Source organism: Coturnix japonica, chromosome 1 (assembly GCF_001577835.2).
Source record: "Coturnix japonica isolate 7356 chromosome 1, Coturnix japonica 2.1, whole genome shotgun sequence".
Classification (NCBI taxonomy): domain Eukaryota; kingdom Metazoa; phylum Chordata; class Aves; order Galliformes; family Phasianidae; genus Coturnix; species Coturnix japonica.
The window spans coordinates 11,350,312-11,375,651 of NC_029516.1; the positions used below are offsets into that span (position 1 = coordinate 11,350,312).

Consider the following 25,340-nt stretch of genomic DNA (forward strand, 5'->3'; position numbering starts at 1 on the left):
AACAAAGTGGTTTCCTTAGCACCATCTACTGCTACAAATGCATCAAGTGAAAATGTGCAGGACAACAAAGCTGGCAGAACAACAGCAATCACAGTGAGTGATCAATTGGCCAAGGGGGCCAATGTTATCCTGGGATGCATTATAAAAAGCATGGCCAGCAAGGACAAGGAGCAATAGCCTAGAACGCGAATATAGGTAGTCCCATACAAACACACAGAACTTCCTCATGATAAAGGTGATGGAGCACTGGAACAGGTTGCCCAGAGTGGCTGTGGAGTCTCCTTCTCTGGAGATATTCAAGACCCATCTGGATGCCCACCTGTGCAACCTATTGTAGGGAACCTGCATTAGCAGGGGTCTGGACTCAATCATCTCACAAGGTCCCTTCCAACCCCTGTGATTCTGTGATTTCATTCATGTGAACATTTCCATCAATGTGAAAATATGTGATGAAGAAGCAGTCTGACTTTTGGTTAGAAGTCTAGGAAACACACCTCAATACAAAAACAGAGAAAGCATTTATAGTTAGCACATCCCACAAAAAACATGCTGCTTGACAGTACAAAGGGGCTCAGCAATAATTCCTAACAGAAATAATTCCTAACAGAAATAATTCCTAACAGAAATAATTCCTAACAGAAATAATTCCTAACAGAAATAATTCCTAACAGAAATAATTCCTAACAGAAATAATTCCTAACAGAAATAATTCCTAACAGAAATAATTCCTAACAGAAATAATTCCTAACAGAAATAAGCCTCACATTTGTCCAATGGGCCCCAAGATTTTCAGTTCTTGAAAACAAACACAAACGGAATAAGGAAACAAAATAAAAACATACCAGGAAACAAAACCGATACCCAGAGAACCCTCCTGCTTAAGAGCATAACTTCCAGGTGACTGGATTTGCTACCATCCTCTTATTCCTTTAGCCTTCAGGTTTCAGTTTATGTGTGTGCACTGACAGCAGAAGTGTATTAAAAACTTCTCATTTAACCTTGAGTTTCCCCTCAAGTCTTTCTTTGAACACACACAGCTTTTATCCATCTCACCTCTCTGTGTGATTACAAAGGTACCGTGTTCCTACAGAAAGCTACAGTGAGTAATTTCGAAGAGAAGGTTTTTACAGCACTCCAGTTGATTAAGTGTTACAATGGATCTATCAGCAGGGCTGCAAGAAGAGCCAAGAGCTTCTTACTGAAAACAGCTACTAAATACAGTTCAAAACTGAGCTCACTGTAACATACAACATACGCCATCTCCGTATGTCAGCTTTCCATACCAATCTTCTCACCAATTCCTTTTCCACAAGCAGTTCAGTTTTTGAGTCAAGACAGTAAGGACTTGAGTTGTCCTCCATGTAACCTTCTGCAAGCTTTTAAAAGAACTCACATTCCCGTTAGCACAAACAAATGACGACTTCCTCTTTTGTGAGAACTTTAAAACTTGCTACGTAGCTACGCATGTCAACCTACTGAATACAACACGGATCTTGCGCTAAAGAAGAAAAGAAAGTTTCCCACCTCCACACCTTCTTTGCAGCCTTTTCTTTGGGAGTCTGCAGATGCCAACTCTATCAGTGCTACCCAGTTTTACAGCCAGCATTCCAACAGCTCAGCTGATTTGTTCAAGAAACCAACAGGCATTTAAGTCTATTTCAGCTGAATCAGCGTTCAGTTCTGAGCAAGGAATATAAGGTCTTATCGTTAAGATACCTATAAATAACTGGCTAAATTGGCTAACTGCTCAGTTCTCATTACGTGCATACTTCCTCAGCAGCAGGAAGCCCTGTACCACAGCACAACAAGGGTACAAAAAGAAATAACTCTCCCACCTTCAGCAGCTTCCTACAGAAAAGGTTCAGGCACACTATGGGGGGGGGGAAGCAGGACAGGCTGCTTATTGTAGCTGTTCTGCAAGATGTCATCTGCATGAGCACTCAGCAAAGGCATTTACAGAGCCCTCAGAACCACTGCAGGATTCAGCAGCACAACCACAGGTCAGCTGGGAATGTACCCAAAACCCTGAATCATAATGCAAGTATCTTGCTGTATGGCATCCAGAACCAAGAGCTCAGTCTTGTTATGGTCCCAGTGATTTCAGCTGTTCATACGACGTAACTGCAAGTGGTTTCACTGGCATTAAGCAGAGACGTACCCATAAATACACAGATTTATACAGCAGTTTCAACAATGTCCTCATCTCAGTCACCAACAGCAAAGAGAAGAACGCAGCACCAACAGAGAGGAGGGTCTGCTGAGAAGCTGGGCCCAAAGCAAACCTCAGAGAAGTGGGGTGTGCTTTCCACTCCTACAGCAGAGGTGGAGCAGTTTTGCTCATTTCTAACCCCCAAAGTGACTATAAGCAGAGGTAAGCATTGTCTTCAATGCCTCCCTTTTTTCTTCCCTCAACCAGGAGAGGAGAGCACAGCACAGAGCAGCACCCAGACAGACCTAGCTCTGAAGTCTAATGAAGTCTAATACTGACAGTCCTGAACATGATGCTGACACTGTCAGCATCAAACATGAATTGTGTGACCACTTCTAAGGAACGTGCCCTTCAGCAGAAACAGAAATCAAAGCAGAGACTTGTCCCACCTACTTCTCTCACATCACGCTTAAAGTTTGATGGGGAAGTCTAAACCTGATGGGTACGATGGAATAAAAACAGATGCCAGAGTAGCAGCATTACCACAAACAAGCCATGGAAGCATAGAAGGAAGCGCCTAAGCCTGACTTCAGACTTTCTCCACAAAGAACACCCCAAAGGCAGCAGGCTTCACTCCAGCTCAGGCACTGTACAAAGAGGCACAGGCCAGTAACCACTTGGCTAAGCAACTCCACAGGTCACCACTGGCAGCAACTCCACAGCTCCTTCATTTCAGTGTTTCTGCCTTACTGCACATTACATCCCCAAACTGCAAAAAGCACCGCAAGCAGGAGCTCTAACAGACAATAAAAATACAGTACAGCCCAGACAAATTAGAAGCTTTAGGAACTAAGTAGGTATCACCTGAACCTCCTTCTTTGGAGAACATTTAGTTTGTGAACTTTTTCAGGGAGAATTAACACGGCTAAACAACCGCTTGCTGTTAAAACTTCTTCCCAACATCCTTTACCACTCCCTTGCTGTTGGCTTCACTGTATGCAGAATGAGGCATCAAATTCCAAAGATCTTCAGTCAAATATTTGGACAGGGTTCACATAAGAGTCAGTCTCCAACTGCAAACTGCCTTTACCACGCTGCTGAGCTGTATTACATCCTGTCCCCACTTGCCCCTGCAGCACAGTCAGCTGTGGTTGTTATGGCTCTTATCAGCTGCTTCTTGCCCATGGAGCTGAGACAGGCACTGCCCAGCAACTCACTGAGAACAACTCGATCCTGAAAAGCCAGAGCCTAACAAACCCTCCAGTATAAAGCATAGCTGTAAACGCTCAAGAAGCATTGCAACTACAATCCAGCTTGAGGGCCAAATTACCTTCCTGAAACATCTGTTGAACTCAAGCTTGCTACTCCTTTTATTTATGTGACATTCTTCAGTAACTGTGACTCAACTTCAATCACAGACGAATTACTATGTGATGACATGAGCTCAGTGTGAAACACGCTGACGTTAGATACGCGAGCAATAAAAGGGCATTGGCTTCCTCTCTCACCAGAAGTCTAACAATTAATTTCTCTTTTTCCCAGAAACAGGCTTGAACTTATACAAAAATACACCATCTGCTGAGTCCTTTGGAAGTTCTTTAGAAGCCCTATTACTCAGCAGGCAAGATAAGGATACCTTTCACTAGTTAGGTTAGTTTGCAATTGGCAAGTATAGCAGCCACAAGGTTTTAAGGACTGTTTCCTTCCTCCCCCCCCCCCAAAAAAAACAAACTAACTCAATAACATTCCCAGACTTAAGCACAGAACCACCCTTCCAACATCAGCACATCCATACAGTAACATATATATTACAGCTGAGTTTACTTAAGTCTGTAGTTGGCATGAAAAGCAAGTAGAAAATACATTTCTATTAACTGCAGAAAACACGCTTAGAACTATTTTCACCCCTTCTTCAAGGCTGTGTTTGGAAGCCAAGGAATGTGCGACTTATAAAGAGACCATTTATGACGGAGTTCAATAGCATTTTAAGAGCCAGAAAGAAGTAGTTTCATTAAAGATACAAACTTGTACTAAGACTTCAACCACAACTGCTATAGCTAATCACTACCACGGCACTTACCGATAGGCAAAGAAACTTTGCATCCTAGTTGTGGATATCTGTTGTACCTTCCCATTTCTGGTTAAGAACTCCATCCCTATCTGCTGGAAAAAGCTCACTTTTCCACCAGACTATGCAGAAAGAACAGGGTGTTTAGGAGCCAACGCCATTCTCAGAGCAGAAAGCCATAAAGAAACTACTCAGACGAAAGCAGAGCAGCAACCTCGAGTAGAAAAACAACTGCATAATGAGTCAATGATTTTATATTATATTGCCCTATATAAATGCAAGTCCAAAGTTAAAGAATTTGCAGGTTGCCTTTACTATAATATAATTAATAGGATACCTCAGAAATTCTTCTGTGTTGCAGACCCCACACGAGGCATACACCCCATTGCAAAGAGTTCTACAAGCCCCCCCCCCAATACCCATAAGCTGCAGGCGGCCTCTTACACCACTCCTTTGTCAAACACTGCCCTTCTAAGAACCAAGTTTCAAAAAAAATAAAGCTTCTCAAGGCAACAAGTAAAACGAACACGGTTCAAACAAGTGCCCTGTCAGTCAAGGTGCCGATCGTGTTTTTCAAGTAAACCTCAATTGTTATTGCTTTCCAGAGCTGCGTGTTTACAATCCAGAAGGTAGAACAAGATCACCTGTTTGGTAAATAACAGCCAAAGCCTCTATCTGGGATACAAACAACTTCATTCAGCACAGGCAGGTTCGGGATGCCAGGTTTACTTTCAGGAATTTCAGAAACGTACAGGAATATTTTCAGATCTAACCTCAAGATTCTTATCTGCAGTTCTCAACTCTGGAGTAAGTGACACAGCAAGAAGAGCCCATTTCCTTTCTTGGGAAAGGAAGCTGTTCTCATCTGAGCTCCAAAGTATTTGACTCGGTGCCAACTGCAAAGAGAGCGTGTGAATTTTCATAAGGATTCAGGCAAGACCAGGGGCTCTTCAGCCTGTTTTTAAGAAGAGAAACACTGGAAAAAACCCCAAACTAATCGTTTGATGGAAATGATTTCACCAGCAGAGCTTCTTTACAACAAAATAATAATAATCACAAAACTACAACACACACAGCTCTGTGTTAGTCCTGTCACACAGCTTCATGAATGACTTATCACTAATAGCAGACGATGCTAATAGACTTTTTGATGACAAAGCTAGAAAGCTTGTGCAGAATGACTTAAACCCCCCGAGGTGAAACAATAACCCACAGCAGAAGGGCCAACTGCTCACAGACAATGGCTCAATAGCAGCACAAGGTATCACACCTGGACACTGAACTATCCATTGTCAAGCAGCGTTTATTTCCTTTGTTAAAGTTGGATCTCATTAATTTACCTGAAGTATTTTGTTTTTATCTTTAAGCAATATTAACATTAAAATGAAAGCTTCCTAAATGCTTAGGAACGTTTCAGGAGAAAATGTGCTTCTGCTAAAACTTGTCCTGCCACTCAGTTCCCAATTGAGCCACCAGATGCATGGGACAAGCTGCAGAGAACTACTACTGCGTGTCATTAGGCCTTGAGCTTCATCGAAAGGAGAGGACCTGACCTGAAGGCAGCTCAGAGGGACTCTTTGTCTCAGAGGTGAAAAAACTGTCCCATCTGCCTCTCCTCGCAGTGCAGGTAACAGCTGCTCTTCATAGACTGGGAGGATGAATGAGGAACTCAGTGTCTAAAATCACTGCATTACAAACACCTACATGCACTCAACAGGGCTGAACAAAACGCTCCCAACAAGCAACAACTGGTATGACAGTGCAACCCCTAAATCTCAAGCCCCAAAAGAAATTATCTGACATTGGCCAGGTTGCTTTCTCGTTGTTTTTTGTTTGTTTTTAATTCCCCTTTGAGAAAAACCCTAAAGATCTGAACAAAAGCATAATCTAGGCAAGAGCCTAACAGAACAGATAGCCACAGAACAGCAGTCAGCTTGCACCGTGCATATGGAACCCATCCACTAGATGTCAGTGTCCTCTTGGGCAGAGGAAACACTGGAAGCCAACGAAAAGAAGGCAACCTACAGTTCCTGCTCATCGGCTCAACTGTTAAGGAGAAAATCCTTACAAAGCATCCCCTATGGTGAACTGTGCCCCCACAGAAGCACCAGCAGCAAAAGTAATATTTGTGGCTGTCAGACACAGAACACTGACACAGCCCTGGTCCCAAGGTTCAGCCAAATAAGCACTTACTCCTACAAACCAGTTTTGTTCTATCAACTCAATTGGATTATTGAAATAGTGCACACTGAAATGGAACCATTAACTTAGAATTACTGAGAATTGTCTCTGCAGAGCTCCTCGCTGCACAACCTAAGTCTCAAAACCATCGAGACAGACTCAAAATCATTGCTTTCCAAAGAACATACCTGTTCCCTGACACAGCTATGTGTGCTGAGGTACTGTGTTAAGTAGTTTCAAAGAGCAATTCTGCAAGGGTTCTGTTGTCCTGGGATGCACATGAAGGAGCATGGCCAGCAGGTCAATGGAGGTGATCCTCCACCTCCACCCTGTCCTGGTGAGGCTGAGACCTGGGGCTGTTCAGCCTAGAGAAGAGAAGGCTATGGGTAGGGATAGATCTCATCGGTGCTTATAAGTAGCTAAAGGGCAGGAGACAAGTGGATGAGGACAGGCTCTTCTCAGTGATGTGCGGTAACAGAACACAATGCAACAGGCAAAATCTGCAACACATTAAGATCCATACAAACGTAATGAAAAACTTCTTGGCTGAGAGGATGTCAGAGCAATGAAACACACTGATCAGAGAGGCTGTGCAATCCTCTTCCATGGAGATATTCAAAACCCACCTGGACATTTTCCTGTGCGACCTATCTCAGGATCCTGCTGAGACTAGAGCTGGACTAGATATCTCCAATGGTCCCTTCCAAACACTAGGACTATGAGGAAAGTCTGAAGATCGTGAGCTGCTCCAGAGAACACAATGGAGGAAACGTACAGCACATATCAACAGATATTAAGGCACTGAGAATTGGTGATAAAAAGGCTGAAAGACAAAGACACTTCTGCTTCCAAACCCTGTTAATAAAACTTAAACCAGCACACAAAACACTTCTGGACGAAAGACAGAAAGAAAGAAACATAGACATAGAAACACCACACTTACAGAGGGAGAGAACTGAAGTCAAAGTTCAGACACATGTACCTGCTGCAGGAAGAGACAGGTGAATGAGTGCTCCTATGAGTTTGCACTAACCCTAAGTACTCATATGGACTGTATGTGAGCCCAGAAGAACACCAATATGAAAAGGAATCTTCAGCTCTGTGAAACTGGCTGAGAATCCAAAGAAACCACTCAACTGTGCTCAGTAAGGAAATAATGTTAAGTTTTTCTTCCCTTGTGCACATACATGTGACAAAAATACTCTGCTTGCTGTTCTGTCTTTGTCCAAAGTTAATTATTTTGATAATTTAAATGAACAAGTGGCCCATGAAAGCAACAGCAATAAGGAGAGCATCCCAACCACGCCCCAACTCCAGCAACATTTCCTACAAGTTTTATTTATGCTTAACCTGCATCTATTTCCTTTCTGGTTCAATAATTAGTAAATTTGAATTAATAATTCCGTATTAAATATTTCGATGCTATGAAAACCCTGTGGATCACAAATGCTAATGGATTAATGGGATTTGATACAACCCTTCAGTTTCTTTGGACATTAACAAAGACACAAGACAGCAAAAGTAGATTCTAGGCCTTCACATTTCAAAGGCAAATCACAGCTGTAACACCTAAAAGAGAGTATTTTGTGTGCAATTCTTATGGCTCAGTTCAGACTTAGGCCACGTTTTCTCTGGCTACAGCTGGAAGTGAACAACCTGCACTCATCCACATTTCTCCTTGGTAACAGTAGGGGAGGTAATGCATGGAACCCAGGGAAGAACAGTTTTTGATGATCAACATGATTCTAAAACGTGGACAGAGGAATATCCTACTACAGCAGTTCTGGAGGTGTTAAAGCTTGGAATGAGCCACGCAGCTTCTTCAAGACTGCCAGCCCCTTTGTGCAATCAATGAACTGCCATTAGGATGGAGCTCCATCCCCATCAGCTGCAGACAAAGAGCGTCTGACTGCTTTTCCTGTCTGGGAAGGAACAGTTAACACAAGTGACAACAGCTTCTTACACAATCAATTTATTGTTTTCATATCAATCACTTCACAGTCATCCCAGACAATTTAAACATTTTCTTAGACTTTTCTTTCACTTCTCTTTTCTTTCATCTTCTTTTTCCAAAGCCACTAATCTCCTTTATTGCAATTCCTTCCCCATATCAGACCCAAGGCTGTCTTTACAGTAACTCATTACTGACACTGGCTGCAGCCCACAATTGCCCATCTAGGAACAGGAAAGTTGCTCAGTGCTAAATGGCTCTTCCCTGTTTACAGACACACTTCAATAAATTCTGAGACTGTGCTACAGATGAGGTAAAATTCACATTCTGGTACAGGAGAAACAGAAGACAAAGACAGAATTAACAAGGTGTCTTGGTGAGCAACTCTGACTGCCAACAAATCAGAAGAGACACGGGGGAGATTAGCATTACAAAGCTCAGTGTCTGCAGAAACCGGAGCTGTGCCTTATTCGATGGTAAAATCCTGGTGACAATTCCTGGCATAAACAGAGCTCGTTCATTTTCGCTGCCTCTTTCACTCAGCGTTGCACGCCGTGCCCTCCCCGCAGCCAGAGGGATGGCAGCCCGTTAACCTCGTTAACCTGCACACACCCTCCTGGCCGAGCTCACTGCAACGCTGTGTCACCCCCCAGGGAACCTCCTGCTTCTGAGCATCTTCCTCCTGAAACTGCTCACTGCTTATTCTCCACCAAAACAGTTTTTCACCTCCCTCAAGAACGGTTATAGCTTATAGCACCTTACCAAGCTCGCAGCTTTCAAATTAGAGAATGGACGCTTAACTACACTTTAAGGTAATGGAAAAGCAGGTTGGAAACCACTGGTCATTGCTCTTCAGAGTGACAACCTGCTTTAGTTTCACTTGTAGGAATTTTCTTAAAGCTTTGGCACCTTTAATCCCTGCGTGATGCCTCCCCTTGAAGGCTTCTTCCCCTCACTCTGTTTCTAGCATTGCACATCAGTATTCCAGTGAGCAACAAGAATGGCTGTGAATGCTAATGAGTCCAGACAGGAATACACATTTGTCCTTAAGAGACAGCAAGGGCATGACAAGTAATAGGATGAGCCATGCAGCATTACTGCCTTCTGACTTTAAAATGCAAACTACAGATACACTCTACAGCCAATGAGAATCCATTGGTAGGTGCACTGAAGTACCACACTGTCTCATCAGGACACAGGTGTCTCCTCTGGCACACATTATAGGATCCTATCCCTATCCCTAATGGCACACATTATAGGGAATGGAATCTCATGAGAGAAAGGCCAAGTATGGCCAAGGAAGCACTATGTTCCAAACTGCATCACGATCCCAGTGCAAACTGCACTGCTGTTCTCTCTGTATTGACTGCATCCTTGCAGTTGTCAGGACTTAACATATTCCAAGGTCCTCAAAGTAGGTCTTTGATCTCCAGGAACCTCTGTAATAAGCATCAAGGGGAAGCATTCAAAGCCAGGCTGGATGGGGCTTTGAGCAACCTGGTCTAGAGGGAGGTGTCCCTCCCTATAGCAGAGGGTTGGAACTGCATCATCTTAAAGGTCTCTTCCAACCCAAACCATTCCATAGTTCTATGGTTTGAGACTGCATTTACTCTGTTTGCAGAGACAGATTCGTAAGCAATATTAACTGGCCCAATACTTATCCTGGAACATTAATCCTAGTGAAATGAATGTGGCAGTTTGTAAGGAGCAGCACTCATGATGATTCTTACCAAGACTAATTCCAATGCCAATCAAGGAAGGCTTAAAAAGTACCAAACTACACTACAATCACCTGCCTCCAGTTCGTTCGATCCATAATAATTTGTATAAACCTAATGCTTGTTCTGAAGTTTCCCAACTATGGAAATATAAAGATGACGACGGACACATTGTCCACATAATTTTCCACTTCCTCCTTCCGCTCAGCACAGTGTCATCAGCATTCCCAAAGGAGTAAAAGCTGATGGTTTAAAAACAAGGAAACCATTCCAGAAGCGTTAAGGAGAATAGTAGTAAAAAGGGAAGAAAAAAAAGAAGCATTCAGAAGCAGACTGGAAATAAAACATCCAAAACGGATCGCTGTTGATATGTGCTCAATCAAATACACATGTTGCAATTTGCATAAGATCTGAAACAAGTACTAAGCCCAGTGGAAAACTACACACTCGAGGGGGATAATTCAACTACTAGCTGACAAATGGAGAATTCCTAAAGGCTGCAGTGTTTATGCAGCGCTCAGAAGACAGATCCAACAACTTCAAGACCAATCAAGAGACAGCAACAGACGAGTGCAGGAGGAAGCCCACAGGCACATGAGGTTCTTCTAGCTTGCAAAGTGCTGGGGGAGATTTCTGCAGGACACTTACTTGAACACACACACCTCGCATTGAAGGTCCCCCCACACACACAGCTCCTTCTGGATGCATTCTCAGGCCCAGTTCACAAGCTTAAAGGTTTGCTATACTTTCCACTCAGTATGACACTTGTATACACATTAAGCTGACCTAACACAGGAAGCGAAGAGTTGTGATCTCTCCAAACAAATCTTCAGTGCAAGGATATAAAAGCAGCAAGATGAATTCCTATGAAGAGAGGGTTTCATGTTTTCAGTTGCTGCCTGTCAACATTAAATTCCAGAACCACGCGAGCAGGAATCTGTTATGTTAACAGGGAAAGGAAAAAAAAATAAAATCAGAGGCCTTTAAAGTAAATATTGTCTATTCTGTGACTGTCGCTCCTCTTGGAACAGGCTGCAAGGAACAGCAGCTGGAAAATACACAGTGAGCAATATCCAGTGAACTCACCACTTCGGGACCCGGTTCTGGAGATTTTTAAGCAGCAACTACTTCACTGAGCCCACAACACCTGAAGGACTCAGCAATGAAAAGGGAGAATAGGAGGATCTCACTTCTGCATCTGCTTTCTCAAACTAGCTCCAGTGGGTGCTGACGTGCCCTACAAGATCCTCCTACCAGACTAAATCCATGTTCCTATTTAACTCCAAAGTACCATCGGTATCTCTGAAATACACCAGTTCATCACTACGTTATATCCCTGACTGAACTGTCTTTTTTACTAGCCTACTATTTTTCCTCAATCCCAAGCACATCCTGGCTTGATGTACATTCAACCTCTGGAAGTTCTCTTCACCTCTATGAGCTAAAAACACAATAATCACCAAAACTTTCTTTAATTCACGCACATTTTTCACTGGATGGTCACACAGCCTTACCTTACCAGACACGGAACATTTTTTCTATGAATACAGGAAGGGAAGCCTATTATGTATGCTATAAGACTGTACAAACAGGATGCTGGCTTCATTTTCACACAATCACCCATTTAAACAGCACAGTGCTTTTTTAAGTGCTGCTACAGCTTTGCACCAAAAGCACCATCATGTTTAATAATGTACACTGCTCTCTTTCAGGGCGCTCTGTAGTGGAACTCACCACCACTGCAACTAGTGAGCAATATTGGCATTAAATATTTCCCTTTAGGAAATGGCAGCCTATAAATGACACTGTTAATGGTCTCTTGATTCAAATCATTTATTTACAGGCTACAGATTCATTAAATCAGTAAATATATATATATATATATAGGTAGGTATATATAAGTAGGTAGGCTTCTCTCAGCCATAGTTTGATGTGTTCAGGTTTCTATCTGTTCTTTCCAGATAGAAAAACAGCAAGTTGAAGTTCTAAGCAACTTGCAGGCTGCTCTTTCACTGTAAGTAAGTTTTAAAAGATCATTTAAAGGTTAAATTTCATCATCTTAATTAAAATGTTTAAAAAGTATCTGGCACCAGTTTAAGAAGCAACCGGTGCAATGTTTCTCTGGAACAGCAGGGCAATTTTATGGTAATTCTGTGGAAGAGCCTTTGAAAAACTTCCTCCATTAGTAAAGGAAAATATAAAAACGTTGAGAATGCAGATTTGTGAGCAACTTTTGTCCAGCTTAAGGACAACGTACCCTGAGCACTGAGTTTGGAAAACACACTGCACCAAGTAACATTTCCCTTCTGGGCCTACACTGCATGAACTGGAAGGAACAGAAAAGTACAGTGTCCATAAAAAAAAAAGACCATTTCTTCATGAACAATCAACTCCAGTGAGTGCCTAAAGCACTTCACAAGACCCTTCCATGTGCCTAAAAACAGTCATTCTTCTCCATTACCGTTACCACACGGTTATGTTGATGCTACCTCACAGGAAACAAAATTAGTTTTACACCTTAGCTTGGTCATCAAAAAAGTAACACACAAAGGTACGTTGTTGGTTGTTGCACTGCTAAAAATGGAAGTCTCAGAGAAAAGGCAAATGACAAAACAGTCAGTGATCTGGGGAGGCTCACCGTATCTAAGAGATTATTTCCTTCCTTTCGCAGTCTGTGCAATAGGGGTGCTGCCCTGGAGGCAGTTTATAATGAATTCATTTCTGCAGGAATTCCCAGCTTCTTGAAGCAGATAAGCTAACCTACATAGATCCTTCCCTCCGGAATAGGTTTTCATTTTCCAGCTTTCTTTTGAATTAAATGATCCCACTGAGTACTCCTTCTGGACAGCTGTATTCATTTCAATTAACAATTACCTACTTGCTAAAAAGATCAGAATATATGAGAGGTAGGAGGCAGTAACTAACGAAGAAAGCACAGCTACAACTCGCAATTCTGTTTTCCACACAGGAAGATAAAGACTGAAGTAGAAAATAAAAGCTTTAAAATTGATTTCTACACACAGAAAGGCAGTAAAAAGAAGCTGAGCACTGCAGAAATGCAAACCCTAATATATTTCCCAACGCAGCAGCCTGTCATCACCTTATAACCCCCAGATGTCCCCCATCAAAGTGCAGCACCCTGTGCCCATCACTTGGGTTTGTCTGTTGAGCTGGTTCTGTTAATTATTCAGTTCCGCTCAGTAAGGCCGTGCAAACAGTGGGCAACGAACCTAAGAACATCTGTACAAGTAGGATGCTACATGCAAGTGCCACACATGCTACCAGGACACCAAGCGCCTTGGGGGAAAGACACTATTCCATCACAGGGTTATACATTAGAAAGTCAAATACAGTCCAACGAGAAGCGAAATGTTTAGGACAGAGTGGAAGTCCATTCATGCTTCTCAGGAGCTGCACAGCTCCCATAGCAATCAGTCACTTCAGCATGATGTATAATATACACTGCTGAGTCCCTTGAGCACTTATGGACAGGAAAGCCACGTAACATCCTCCAAAATGGGAACCCACACAGCTGTGTCTATCATGTACCATCAGAGGAAGTATCTGGTAAGAATTAAGCCAGACTAACATAAATGAAAGGCAACAGCTATTAAAAAAAAAAGCAACCAAACAATGGAAGAAGTTCGTTATTCCAGCCCAACAAGCCCCCCCAAAGCTCTCAGAGGTGGTGAGCGGCTTTGAACCACTCCTACTGGGCTCCGAAGTGCAGCCAAACCTGCAGGGACCAGAACCTACAGCTGCAGCTCCCCAGCTCAGCAGAAGAAATTGATTTTTCATCCACACTATTCACCCAGCAGCAGATAAGACACATAGCACATCTCTGCTATCACTGCTCACAGCCCATCCTCAACAAAAGTACAAAGAATAGGCCATGTCAAGTCACGTGCCACTTCATTTTTCAGCTTCACATTGACTCTCCTTGCTTAGCTTTGTCTAAAATAAGAAGTTTCAGCCACTTGTTCCTGTTGCAGTCCTGCTGCACAACGGAGAGACGGTCAGTACCTCTCCAGAACCAAAATAAGCACTGCTCTTAATCTCACTGATCCATGCAGAAGCTGCTCTTCCTGCGATCACAAAGGGTACAAAACATCTGTGTGTTTTTAGATAAAAACAAAAAGCAGATGTCATCCTCATGAGCCAGTAAGGATGACAAGGCAATAAGACAGACTCGCTACACGAATGCGGCAAGATGGAAAACTGAGAGAACAGCACTGAGCACTGACCTTGGAAAAATAAACAAAACCAGCCAGAACTTACACGACTGCATAAGGAGGAAGTTAATGAAAGACAAGTTTGTTTAAAATTTACAAGTTCAGAATTGTAACTAAATAAGAGATGAAAGTAGCGCATATGTTCTTTAAAGAAGTATGGCTTTAACTAAGTTAATTACCCCTCGGGAGACTGATGTTTTCCAGTCCGCCACTTTAGACATCGAAACTGATAACACTGAGACTACCTGCTTAAAACTAATACATTTCAGTAACGTTTAAGACCTAAGGCCTGCCCTCAACATACACAGAAGGAAGGGAATAGCCCTTCCCCTAAAAGAGAGGGCAATCTAAATTACATGGATAAGCATATGATCACTTAACAACTGTGTAAGGAAGTCTGTGATAGAGACCTAAAAACTGAACAAGACAACTAATGCATACACAGCACTTACTACTTTCACTCTACTCATTCAGTTGCCCATGGCACATTAATAACACTTGCCAATTTGATTGCTTTTACTAGATTAAGGGAGTTCAGAAGTAAAATAAATAAAACAACTGGCAGGAGCATAATGGCAGAATTTCCTTCAGAACTGCTGATGCTTCCTTCTAAAAATCCTAATGAATGAAACTTATCTTTATTTGCTTCTGCTCTTTTGATCTCACGGACCTCTCTGTCCATGAGAGAACATCATTCATAGCTTCCAACCTCTTACAATAGCTGTTTTTCCTCACTGGGGTCAGTAGCCACATCATCTTGCCTCTTTTTTACTTGTTTTTTAAGCTGCTCAGTCAATTCTTCCAAAGTTTTCTTTCAAAATACAATTCTGTTACAGCAACATTGCTTATAAGCGTCCCCACACATTGATTATCAACTTCCTAAGAAATGAAAATATCCACATCTGTAGCAAGACAGAAAAATTGGGTCAACCAAACTAGGTCATGCATTTATACCTCTTATTTAGTATCTTCAGGGGTCTCTTTCCATATTATCTTTTTTAGAATGTAACTCCTAAGACAGCTAAAGCTGGTGGCAGAAGGGAAGCCAGAAGAGGCCCTCTGAGATACAAGCTGTAACTTTCCTATCCAACTCTTACATGACATAATCATTCTGATATCACTACTCAAAGACTTTAAAACAATGGCTCCCAACTCAGCACAGTGGTCCATCACTGCCCTCTCTCCCTTCTTACCTTTTGAGGAACTTGCTTCCCTGGCACAGCTTCTCATTATCTCCTGCACTGTCTCAGTGGCGCTGGGCCAGAGCAGCACACGGTGCCTGGGAGGTGCAGGATTTGAGACAGACACCCAACAGTGCAGCCACAGCCCACGACTCCCAGTTCTGGATCCAAAGCCCCACAGCGCTCCCCTTCCAGGAATATACTCTGACCAAATCTGATGTTTGCTCATGAGATGAGTTTATACTGCCAAGTTTTTAATCAGATGAAGCAGGAGAACCAGGAGCTAAACCTCTCTGCAACATCCTCCTGCTATTTAGCGGAACTAGAACTGAACATCCACGCTTCACTTAAAGAAAATCCTGCACTTCCCAAAAGCACCAAGAGCTTTTGCTTTACTCAATTTATGCTCCACTCGGTTCCACAACAGACCTTTAATGCCTCTCCATAAATGAACTGTTTCAGAAAAATAAAGAAGAAAATTGTCATCTATCTTCTGCTTTCAGTTCTACCACATGTACCCGTGGTGCTGCTCCCAGCACTAACAAATGCATTGCTATTCAATGTGGGCCAAAGCTTCCTACGTACCAAACGTATTACAGCACAACTGCAGCACCACGAGTTCCTTAGCACACAACCCACAAGTTTTAAATAGCAGCAGTGAAGAAAATGAAACAATTCCTATTTACTACACATTTATGGCTTTGAGTTTAATTCTAAAAGTGTGGGACTTTTGTTGCACTCACTATTAACAAATGTGTTAGACAAGCAGGTATTCTGATTAAACTTTCCTCAGCTGCAGAGCTGCCAACTCCTATTTAGCAGCAATTCTACACAGAAAAACTACCCTGAACATATCATAGTTTTAAGGTAAGTTGTGTACACCTCAAAACAAGGAACTGTTTCTACAGCACTCACACACATGCAGAAATACACAGACATGCACTAATACATATAGATGTGTACATACGGGGCTATGTAGAGCTCTAGATTAGGATGTAGTGCAGATGATCTATGGTGATCTCAGACATCCATCTCTCTCAGCATCTGCTTAGATAGTATGTATCCATGCATACGTACTTACACCAAAAGGCACCGTAGGCTTGAGATCCAAATAAAAGCTCAGTACCTGACATGCCATTTGAATTATCTGGGGTGCACGTTGCATGCCACAAAGTGCAATGATGAGACTACCATGTATTCCTCCTGGACATTACTTCAGTATTCAAAGGCTGTACACAAACCCTCAGTACATAAAACAGGAGACTCACACGCTGCTGCCTTAAGAGACTGAACGAACAACTTATTACCACACAAGCCCTCTGATAAAACCCAGAGCATCGCCCAACTGAGCTGTTCTAGTTTCATTTGCTGGAAAGAACTACTGCAGTTGTAGTTTGTAAGCTCTTATATCCCAGAGTGTCTATAGGAGCTCGGTGGTTGTATTCAGCCACTCCTACACAAGAGCTCAGAATGGCATCTTTGAAACAACAGGAGAAGCACTCACAAGAGGACAAAGCTTTCAGCTTCATGGCATTCACAGAACGTTGTATTTCATGTAATGTTTCCAGAAGAGCAGGTCCCAAAATTCCAGAAGCCCCTGACGCTGAGTGTATGACAGTCATACAGCTCCAAGCAGAAGCACTGCACAGCAGAGCAGCTCTGTGAATGGTGTGCACGACTCACCACTGCTCACAAGGAAACAAGCCATTCCCCCACACGCCCCGGATCGAATTAACAGCATTAACTGCAACACAATTAACGGGAATAAAGCTTAAAGAATATGTTAACGCTCCAAGCAAAGCCTCACATGGGAGACAAACAAGAACAGTCATTTTTGATGCTGAGATGTCCGAAAGGCTCACAGTCTATTTCATCGTGACCCAGCGGTCTGTGACCTATTGACACGCGTTAAAAGCAGAGTTCCGTATGACAAATCAGCAACTTATGGGCATGTTCTCCAAGGCCAACATCTGTCTGTCACAATTACAGGAAGACGAACACTCAGAACCGTTGATGCTTCCCCAAAAGCCCCCGGTTTACATGGATTTCCTAACAACCCGTAATTATACTGCTTAGAATTTGTCTTAGTCTTCTCACCCCTCTCTGCTAACTTTCCTTATTACATGTCTTCTAAAGCAACTATATTCACAGGTACCCCAGAGGTCTGTTAGTGGTATTTGAATCAGGGAAGTTCACACAAACGCACATCAACGTACATACAAGCTTTTAAGAAGGGCGTTCCCTAAGTACTATGGTTACAGCTGAATGTATTATTTGTCCTCTCTTTAATGGCACATTAAATTGCACAAGGATTAGGGGAAAAAAAAAAAAAAATCAATGGCACTCTTATCATTAGCACGTGGACTTTCACTGTGTATCTGAGCCGTCCTGAGCAGCGATTTAGAACAGCCAGGACTGTCTGTCATTCCACTGTTGGCAGTCTCAGCTATTTTTGAGGTGATGCAGTTTCCTCAGCAGTAAATAACATCCCACCTCCTCTTTTTTCGTGATGTAATGAGGGAGCAGGATCTAAAATTAAATTACACAAAAAAAAAAAGAGATCAGAAGATTAAGAGGGACACCTCAATTATAATAAACTCTTTTTATTAAATTCAAATGAACAACTTATTCCAGATCCCTCTCGTACTTTAGAAAACAGCACAATGAGTTCTTTGATATCTCCAAACCCAGAAGTCTGAGCTGTGATGGACTGAACAGCAGACAGGCAGGCAATGCTCACCTGTATGAATTAACTACCAGTGTTCCCTTGAACAAGAGGTGTAAGAAGACCTGAGACCAGATGGAGGCACCCAGTAACTCTCCTCAAAACCATTAAGCAATATCATCAGTGGGATTTAGTCTGCTGATCCCTGACAGGATTGTCTCAATCCCACTGTCTCCAAAAAGGTGATGGTCTCCTACATAGCACCCAGTGCAGAAAGCAGAGACTTACAGCCACTCACTGTGTCCTGTGGGAACAGATCAGTCAGGGATATAACCCAAAATATTGTCAAACAATGATATGCTGCAAAACATTTGTAAAGCATTATCTCCAAACAATCAAATGCAGTTCCATCACTCATACTGCAGTTACAATGGCAACCTATATCAGAGAAATGACAGCAGCAGAACAGTCCTGCTTGGAATATCATATGAGAAAAAGAAATCTAACAGCTCTGGACTTACTAAACAAACATCAGTAAAATGGTATTTATTGAAGTCTTCCTAAAAGGTAGAAGCCAGAAGAACCATTTTCTCACTATGAATGTTTGACTTACAATCCTTGTTTGAGACACACTCATTGCAGGAGATGAGAATCCAGGCCAAGCGGGATGTATTCATACAACACAAAGCACCAAGAGGAAGCAATCCCCTCTTCGTCTTGCCAAGGAATCAGCATCAGCTTGCACATAACCTCTACTGCTGTCAGACTCATGCTTCACTTAAACCCAACTGCACACAGCCAAAACACTCAAGAGATCTCCTAATAAAGTCCTACTTACTTACGAATGCAAAGCAATTAAGATTAAACCCATCTGATCGCCAGTAAAAGTTGCTATTGACGCCCGAACAACATAATTTACCTTGTAAGCAGAAATACAAATAGATATGCCAGCCCTCCCCCTTTTCAAGCAGAACCAGCTCTGAGGGACACCCAGGGCATCACTGAATAGCAGCTGTATTGATCTGCACTTTGGACTTTGAATAACGTTGAGCCAGACCCAGCAGGTGACTCCAGCCAAACCCAACCTACCTGAGCACAGCTCCAGCATCTCCAGCACCTCCTCCAGAACTCGCTGGCACCCACCTGTCACACACATTTGGTTCATTCACTGTGTCCTAGCCGTAATTCTGTAAGCCCATTAGTCAACAGTCAAAGGCAATAAAGATGCGACATAAAGAACTGCCTTCAGTGGCATTCACCACTACTCCATCCCTATTTTTAGATCCCATTTTGACTTGGAAATGAAAGGATGAGTAACAGCGATTCCTTTCCTACAAACATGCCATTGCATTGCAGCAACAACACATCCTGCGCTTACATTAGAAAATAACGCTTTCCTCTTCCTCCCCGCAGAATCATTGCTAAATCTTAAAGGAAACACTACAGGAGCCTTTTACAGCCTTCAGCTCTCTTCCTTTTTCCTCCTCAGTCATTTCAATGAGCACCTAAGCACCGCACTGCAAAAATAATGAATAAATATAACAAGAAAAATCCCAACAGCGCAACAACCACCACAACCTGAGCATGAGCTGATTGAAAATAATCAGTAACTGGGATCCTTGTCAGCACAGTAACTCGTATCTTCTCTGATATACGCAGGTGAACATTGAGACTAACGTGAGCATTCACACCAAGGAGCAGCATCCTGGTTTCCTGCTTCTCCTGTAATTCATTGTGCAGAGATAAAGTACGAGAGTTTGAAATAGAAAACGCACAAGAGATATTTCGGATGTAATCCACCTTTGGGCATTTAACGCTATTTCAGGCAATACACCTTTTTCCTGAGACACCTTAACAACTGGTTGTGGAGCTCCTTTTTCTCACCATTCCTTTCTAGCAGTACTTGTCCCCTGGTGCTCCATGCGAGCAATAAGAAAGCTCAGGGTTGGGCTATTCAAGTGAAAGCAAAATAAACGCGGCGTTGGAAACAAAATCTACTTCGCAGAGGTGTCACTACGCAGAAGAAAGGATGGCACAGCTGCTGTGCGCAGCGAGGAAGCTCAGGCATGAGGCTGTCGATCAGCTTTGAGATGGCAGAAGCCGATTACAGCTGTAATGCAGACAGTGCCGAGCAGAAAGGCCGCCACCCAGAGCAGCCTACGCTGCCCCTTCCATACAGCGAATCCAGCCCGTGTGAACGAGGCAGAGCGAAGAGCTCAACACGAGGAGTCGGGCCGCGTCCAACGGCGATTATACACCAACTATCACTGAACGATGGCTCGGCCAAAGCCTTTTAACCCTCACATCGCTCCGCGGTGACGCTGCGCCAGGCTCAGCCCAGCGGCACGGCCCCATGGCCGCTCCCCCATCCCATCCCATCCCATCCCCTGCCCTCCATCCCCCTTTTCCCTTTCCCACAGCCTCTCACTTCCCGGCCCCACCAGCCTCTTCCCACGGGTCCCCGCCCGGCGCTGCCCTCCGCCCCGCGCTCCCACCGCCCGCTCCTTGCGCAACATCCGCGGCCCCTCCCGCCGGGCTCTGACAGCTGCCAAGGGCCGGCGATGCGGGATCGCCCCGAATATCGGCGGGTAACAGAGAGACAACAGGCGGAGATGAGCTCACGAGGCGCTCGGCTTCACCTCCGCGACGGGTCACGGCGCGTTTTGGCATTGTCTGAACAATGCTGAGAAGTGTCAGCGCCGCCGTGGCAGCTCGAGCCCGAGGAGATGATCGGCTCCAGCCCTTTAACAGCACGGGAAGAACGAGCCGGGAACGGGGAGACTCCCCATGGCTTCACCCGGCAACACCGAGCTCGGCCGGGAAGAAAGGGACAGAGGCGGTGGGGGATGGGAGCGGGGGGTGGGAAGGAGGATGGAGGATGGATATCCCCGCGGGAACACCCGGCACGGCTCCGCGGGCGGCACCGCGGCCAATGGAGGGAGGGAGGGCGATCCCCCCCCGGGGACAAGGAGCGCGGCGGAGGCTGAGCCCCCCCCCCCCCCTCACACACACACACACACACACACAGAGCTCGCCGCCCCCTTTATCTGCTGAAGGAAGGGGGGCGGGGGGTGCCGCTGCCTTCTGCCACAGCCCTGGGGTGGGGAAGCGAGGCCGAACCCCCCGGGGATCAAACCGGGGGCTCCTCCCCGCGGCCACAGCCCGCCCGGCTCACCCGCTCCGGCCGCGGTAGGCGGCACAGCCCCGACCCCGACCCCCGGCCCGCTCCCGCCGCTCCGCCGCCGCCCCTCACCATGAAGTCGCTGGCGAAGTTGTCCTCCCCGTTGTGATCCGTGTCCTTCATGGCCTGCACCCGCTTGATGAATTTCCTCAGGATCTCCTCCTGGCTCATCCTGCCCCTCGGCCGCCCCGCCGTGCGGAGCCCCGGCCCCTGCCGCCCGCTCTCCGCCTCGAGCCCCTTCGGCCCCGCAGTCTCTCCCGTCGCCCCGCTGTCTCGGCTCGCTCCGCTCACGGCCGCCCGGCCGCCCCCCGCATCCTGCCGGCCTCCGCCCGACCCTCCCCAGGCGCCGCCGCCGCCACAGGGACACGACCAAGTCCCCACCTCCTCCTCCTCCTCCCCCCGCGCAGGCGCAGCGGCCCCCGGCCCGGCCTTCCCCGCCCCCGCCCTATTGGCTGCACCACACGCCCGTCACCGTCCGACTCGGCCCCCCTCGTTCCGCTCCCCGCCTCGCCCCGCGGTGCCGGCCCCTCCCGTTTCCCACGGATGGGATGTTCCGCAGGGCGCAGCGCTGCCGCTGGGACGGACCACTCGGGAGGCGGGGGAGGGGGGGGCTGGAAGTCCGGCCGGAGCACAATGGGGCAGCTCCGAGCTGCCTGGGGACACGGCGGCTGCACGTGGAGCCGTCCGAGAAACAGGAACAATTAACATTGAGTCTCGGTTTTATAAAGACGATAATTGCTCTCCAGCAGAGAGATTTTAAAGTTAGTTCTTTGGGAATTGTGACTTACTGTGCTCTAAGAATAAAGCTGCTGCGTGTTTTCCACCGTGTGTACAGATGTGTGTCAGTTCTTCATAAGAAAGTTGGTCAGCCTCTTTAAAACGACGTGTCTGTGCCCTGATTGCATTTGTGACTTATGCTGCAATGCACTTCAGCACAGCAGAGTTGTGGTTCTGAACTTTGGCTGCTGTGCTCGGACACGTTTCCTCCCGCTGCATGTGCTGCAGTTACAGTTCATCTCTGGCATTGGGAAATGCAGAGGGTTGGAGTTCCTGCACGATTCGCCAGAGGCTGCGGCCTCTTGTAAAAGGGTTATTTGAAGCATTTGATGTTCATGAGGGCCAACGTATGGCAGGTAGAAAGATGCATCAAGGAGCTGAGGAAGGGAGTCGTGTCTGAGCTGAAGCAATGAGGCTTGAAGCTCTCCCTGCTGTGCTGAAACCTCTGTTCCACTGCATGCGAGCTCTGATGAGCACCCACACAGCACATGGGCTGTCAGCTGTGCTCCTCTTCACGTCCCTGGCGCTGCTCTCTGTATTAACCTAATCACACCGGTGAGCTGCGACTGGTGCCATCACACAACCCTTATGTGGCACCTTGCTTGATTCCCTTCTGCCTCAGGGAAGGTTGCTGTGTTTGCTCAGCAGTTCTCCTGGCTTGATCACCGTGCCAGATGGCATGTCAATTTAGAAAAGAGGTATCTGGGATAAAGCAACCAACTGATGGAAAGTCTTGAGCGTGTTGTGGTCTTCACTCATTTATTTATGCCGCAGAATTGGAAAAGACTTGATTAGGAGAGAGAGAAAGGTCATGATTTATTGTTTGGAGCTCACGTCAGTTTTTGCGGCTAGGATCCAAATTATCTGCCTGGCCTAGTTCACGATATCACCTTGTAATAAGCTCTTAAATTAGCGAGTATAGCAGTGACCTTTCCTCCGGGTTAAGAGATAAGAACATACAGAGTCTCAGAAAAAAATCCTGCATCCAGGCATGTGTCATGAACCAAAACAGACTTCTGCAAAACAAAGCCATCAGAAATACCTGGGTGGAGACCTCTGCTCAGCACTGTTTGCATATACATGTGTAAGTGTTCCAGCTGCCATCTATTCCTGTGCACAAACCCAACAGCACCAGTTCTACTTAGCTCAGCCCTGCTAGTGTTCATCCACCTCATCCCTTTGCTATGAGCACAGAAACCTAAACTTTCAGCAGCAGAAGCGATGCTTTAGCAGAGACTTTTGATCTGAAACTCAAACCGTCTGGGTTAAACCCAGACATCTGACCAATGTAGCATATGTGCATGAGTGTGTATTTGCGTAACCGTAGGAGAGAGGTGGAAAAAGAGAGCACGACACAAGCCGAATTACTCACGCTGCAGACAGAACAGGAAGCTGCAAATAAGATCTGTACAAGTAAATCGGGTTGTCTTAACAATTGTCTTGATAATCCATATAAGTGTGGTCCTTGGAGGAAGTCAGATGGATCACACACAGCCGACCTGCTGTAAATCACATTCTGCCTTACCGTGCACTGCTTTGGCTGCCATGAGGAAGGAGCACATCCAGGTTTGCTGTTCAAGGCAGCTCCCCATGTCCCCACAAGGGATGTGTGTTGATGAGTGAATGCTTGGTGTCCAGGCTGTGCTGTGCAAAAAGGGATGCAAAAGTACAGTTGGCTGGAAGCTTTGTAAAACTGTGGTATTTCAGTGGCAAATGCTGTTCTGTAAAAGTTAAATTTCCCACAGGAAACAATTTTCCCCCGTTTTTTTCCTGCTTTCTGACAAAAGCAACACACTGTCACATTCACAGATGCAGAAATGTCTCTGCCATTGAAGACAGCACAGTTTGGGACAGGGACCCAACACATGAAAGAAAGAAGTGGAGCATGGAATATGAATGCCAGGAAGCCGTTCAACAGCTCAAGGGTACACATAAAATGTTAAACAAAGTCCAAATGAAACATTTGTCTTTGATCTGACAAACTGAAAGGCACTGTGCCTGTCCACAAATGTCAGAATGCTGCGTGCTGGTTGAAAATAGTTAAATGAAACAATGACAAATATTGGCATCAGGAGCCTTTTGTATAGCCTGACCCTCAGAACATCTTTGCTCTTAGTCACTTTTGTTTCTGACGAGGATAAAAATAATCATATCAGGTTTTCTGTCTGAGGCCAATTTACCTTCTAACTGTTTAGACTCTAAGCAATGAACTAACCAATGGGATTCCCCATTGATTCTTGAAACACTCACCTTGAACACAAAGAACACCAAGAACGTTAAACCTGAGGGCAGTGCATTGTAACCTCTGTATACAACAAGTAAATAGTGTTTCAGATTTAAGTCTGAAGCAAATCACTTTTTAAATGAGTCATAAAGTCCTGATCCGTCTCTTTATAATATGTTCCATTCATACCAATTAAGTTCCACGTGACCCTTGAATTTCTTGACATTTGCCTCTGTAACCTTCAGTCAGACAATGACAGACTCCTGTGATTACCTCTGAAATTACTGCAGCTACGATTGGATTTTACCTGGCTTGCTCAGCTTTTAATTATTTGCTTGCAGTCTTTACTACAGCTCTTCTGGGATTCATTGCTCAGTATTACAAAAACATGTTCAATACAAGATTTCTTGTATGTGTAATAAATATTTTAGATCATATTTACTGACATTCATAACCAGTGCATAATTTGGGTTCCCCTGTAAGTGCAACATCCCCTTCCCCCATATGTATGCAGCTTCCATACATCAAACAAACCTTGCTCTTGCTGTGCTCCTTACTGTAACAGCATTTGAGTCTAACGTTGTTTTCGACATGCAACTGAAACCATCTACACTAAAATAAGCACGTGCATCGTGCTCATCAGCCTCATCCTCCACCAGGACGTGTTACAAAAGGAAAACAGCTGTGCAGTACTGTCCGGACACAGAACTTTTCTGTTTAGCATGTGCAGGTTTTCATATAACTAAAGATGCACTCTGCTGGCCTGACACGGGTCGGTTCTGCTCCAGTGGCTGTGTGCTGCTGTAGGCTGCTCTGGGGCTGCTCCAGGGGAACCTCATTTGCCTGCTTCTGCCAAAGCCTTTGTAAGGGGTATTCCCCAGGCACAGGAGCAGCAAATCTGAAATGGAAATACCAGCAGCAGAAGGGAAGCCTGCAAGCAGCGCATGGTAGGTGTTAGTGCTCCCAAAGCCTTACCTACAGGGAGCAGAAATAAGCATTAACAGAATCAGCAT

At 44.9% G+C, this 25,340-nt stretch overlaps 1 protein-coding gene across 1 annotated transcript in view; it reads right to left on the reverse strand.

Annotated features, from left to right (window-relative positions):
• The window catches only part of PTPN12 (protein tyrosine phosphatase non-receptor type 12), a 57,820-nt gene extending 36,115 nt beyond the window's left edge, over positions 1 to 21,705 (reverse strand). The window contains exon 1 of the mRNA XM_015882843.2: positions 21,399 to 21,705. Coding sequence (XP_015738329.1) covers positions 21,399 to 21,497 — 99 coding nt within the window. The 5' untranslated portion in view covers positions 21,498 to 21,705. The remainder of the gene's footprint in view (positions 1 to 21,398) is intronic.
• Between the last annotated feature and the right edge of the window lie 3,635 nt (positions 21,706 to 25,340).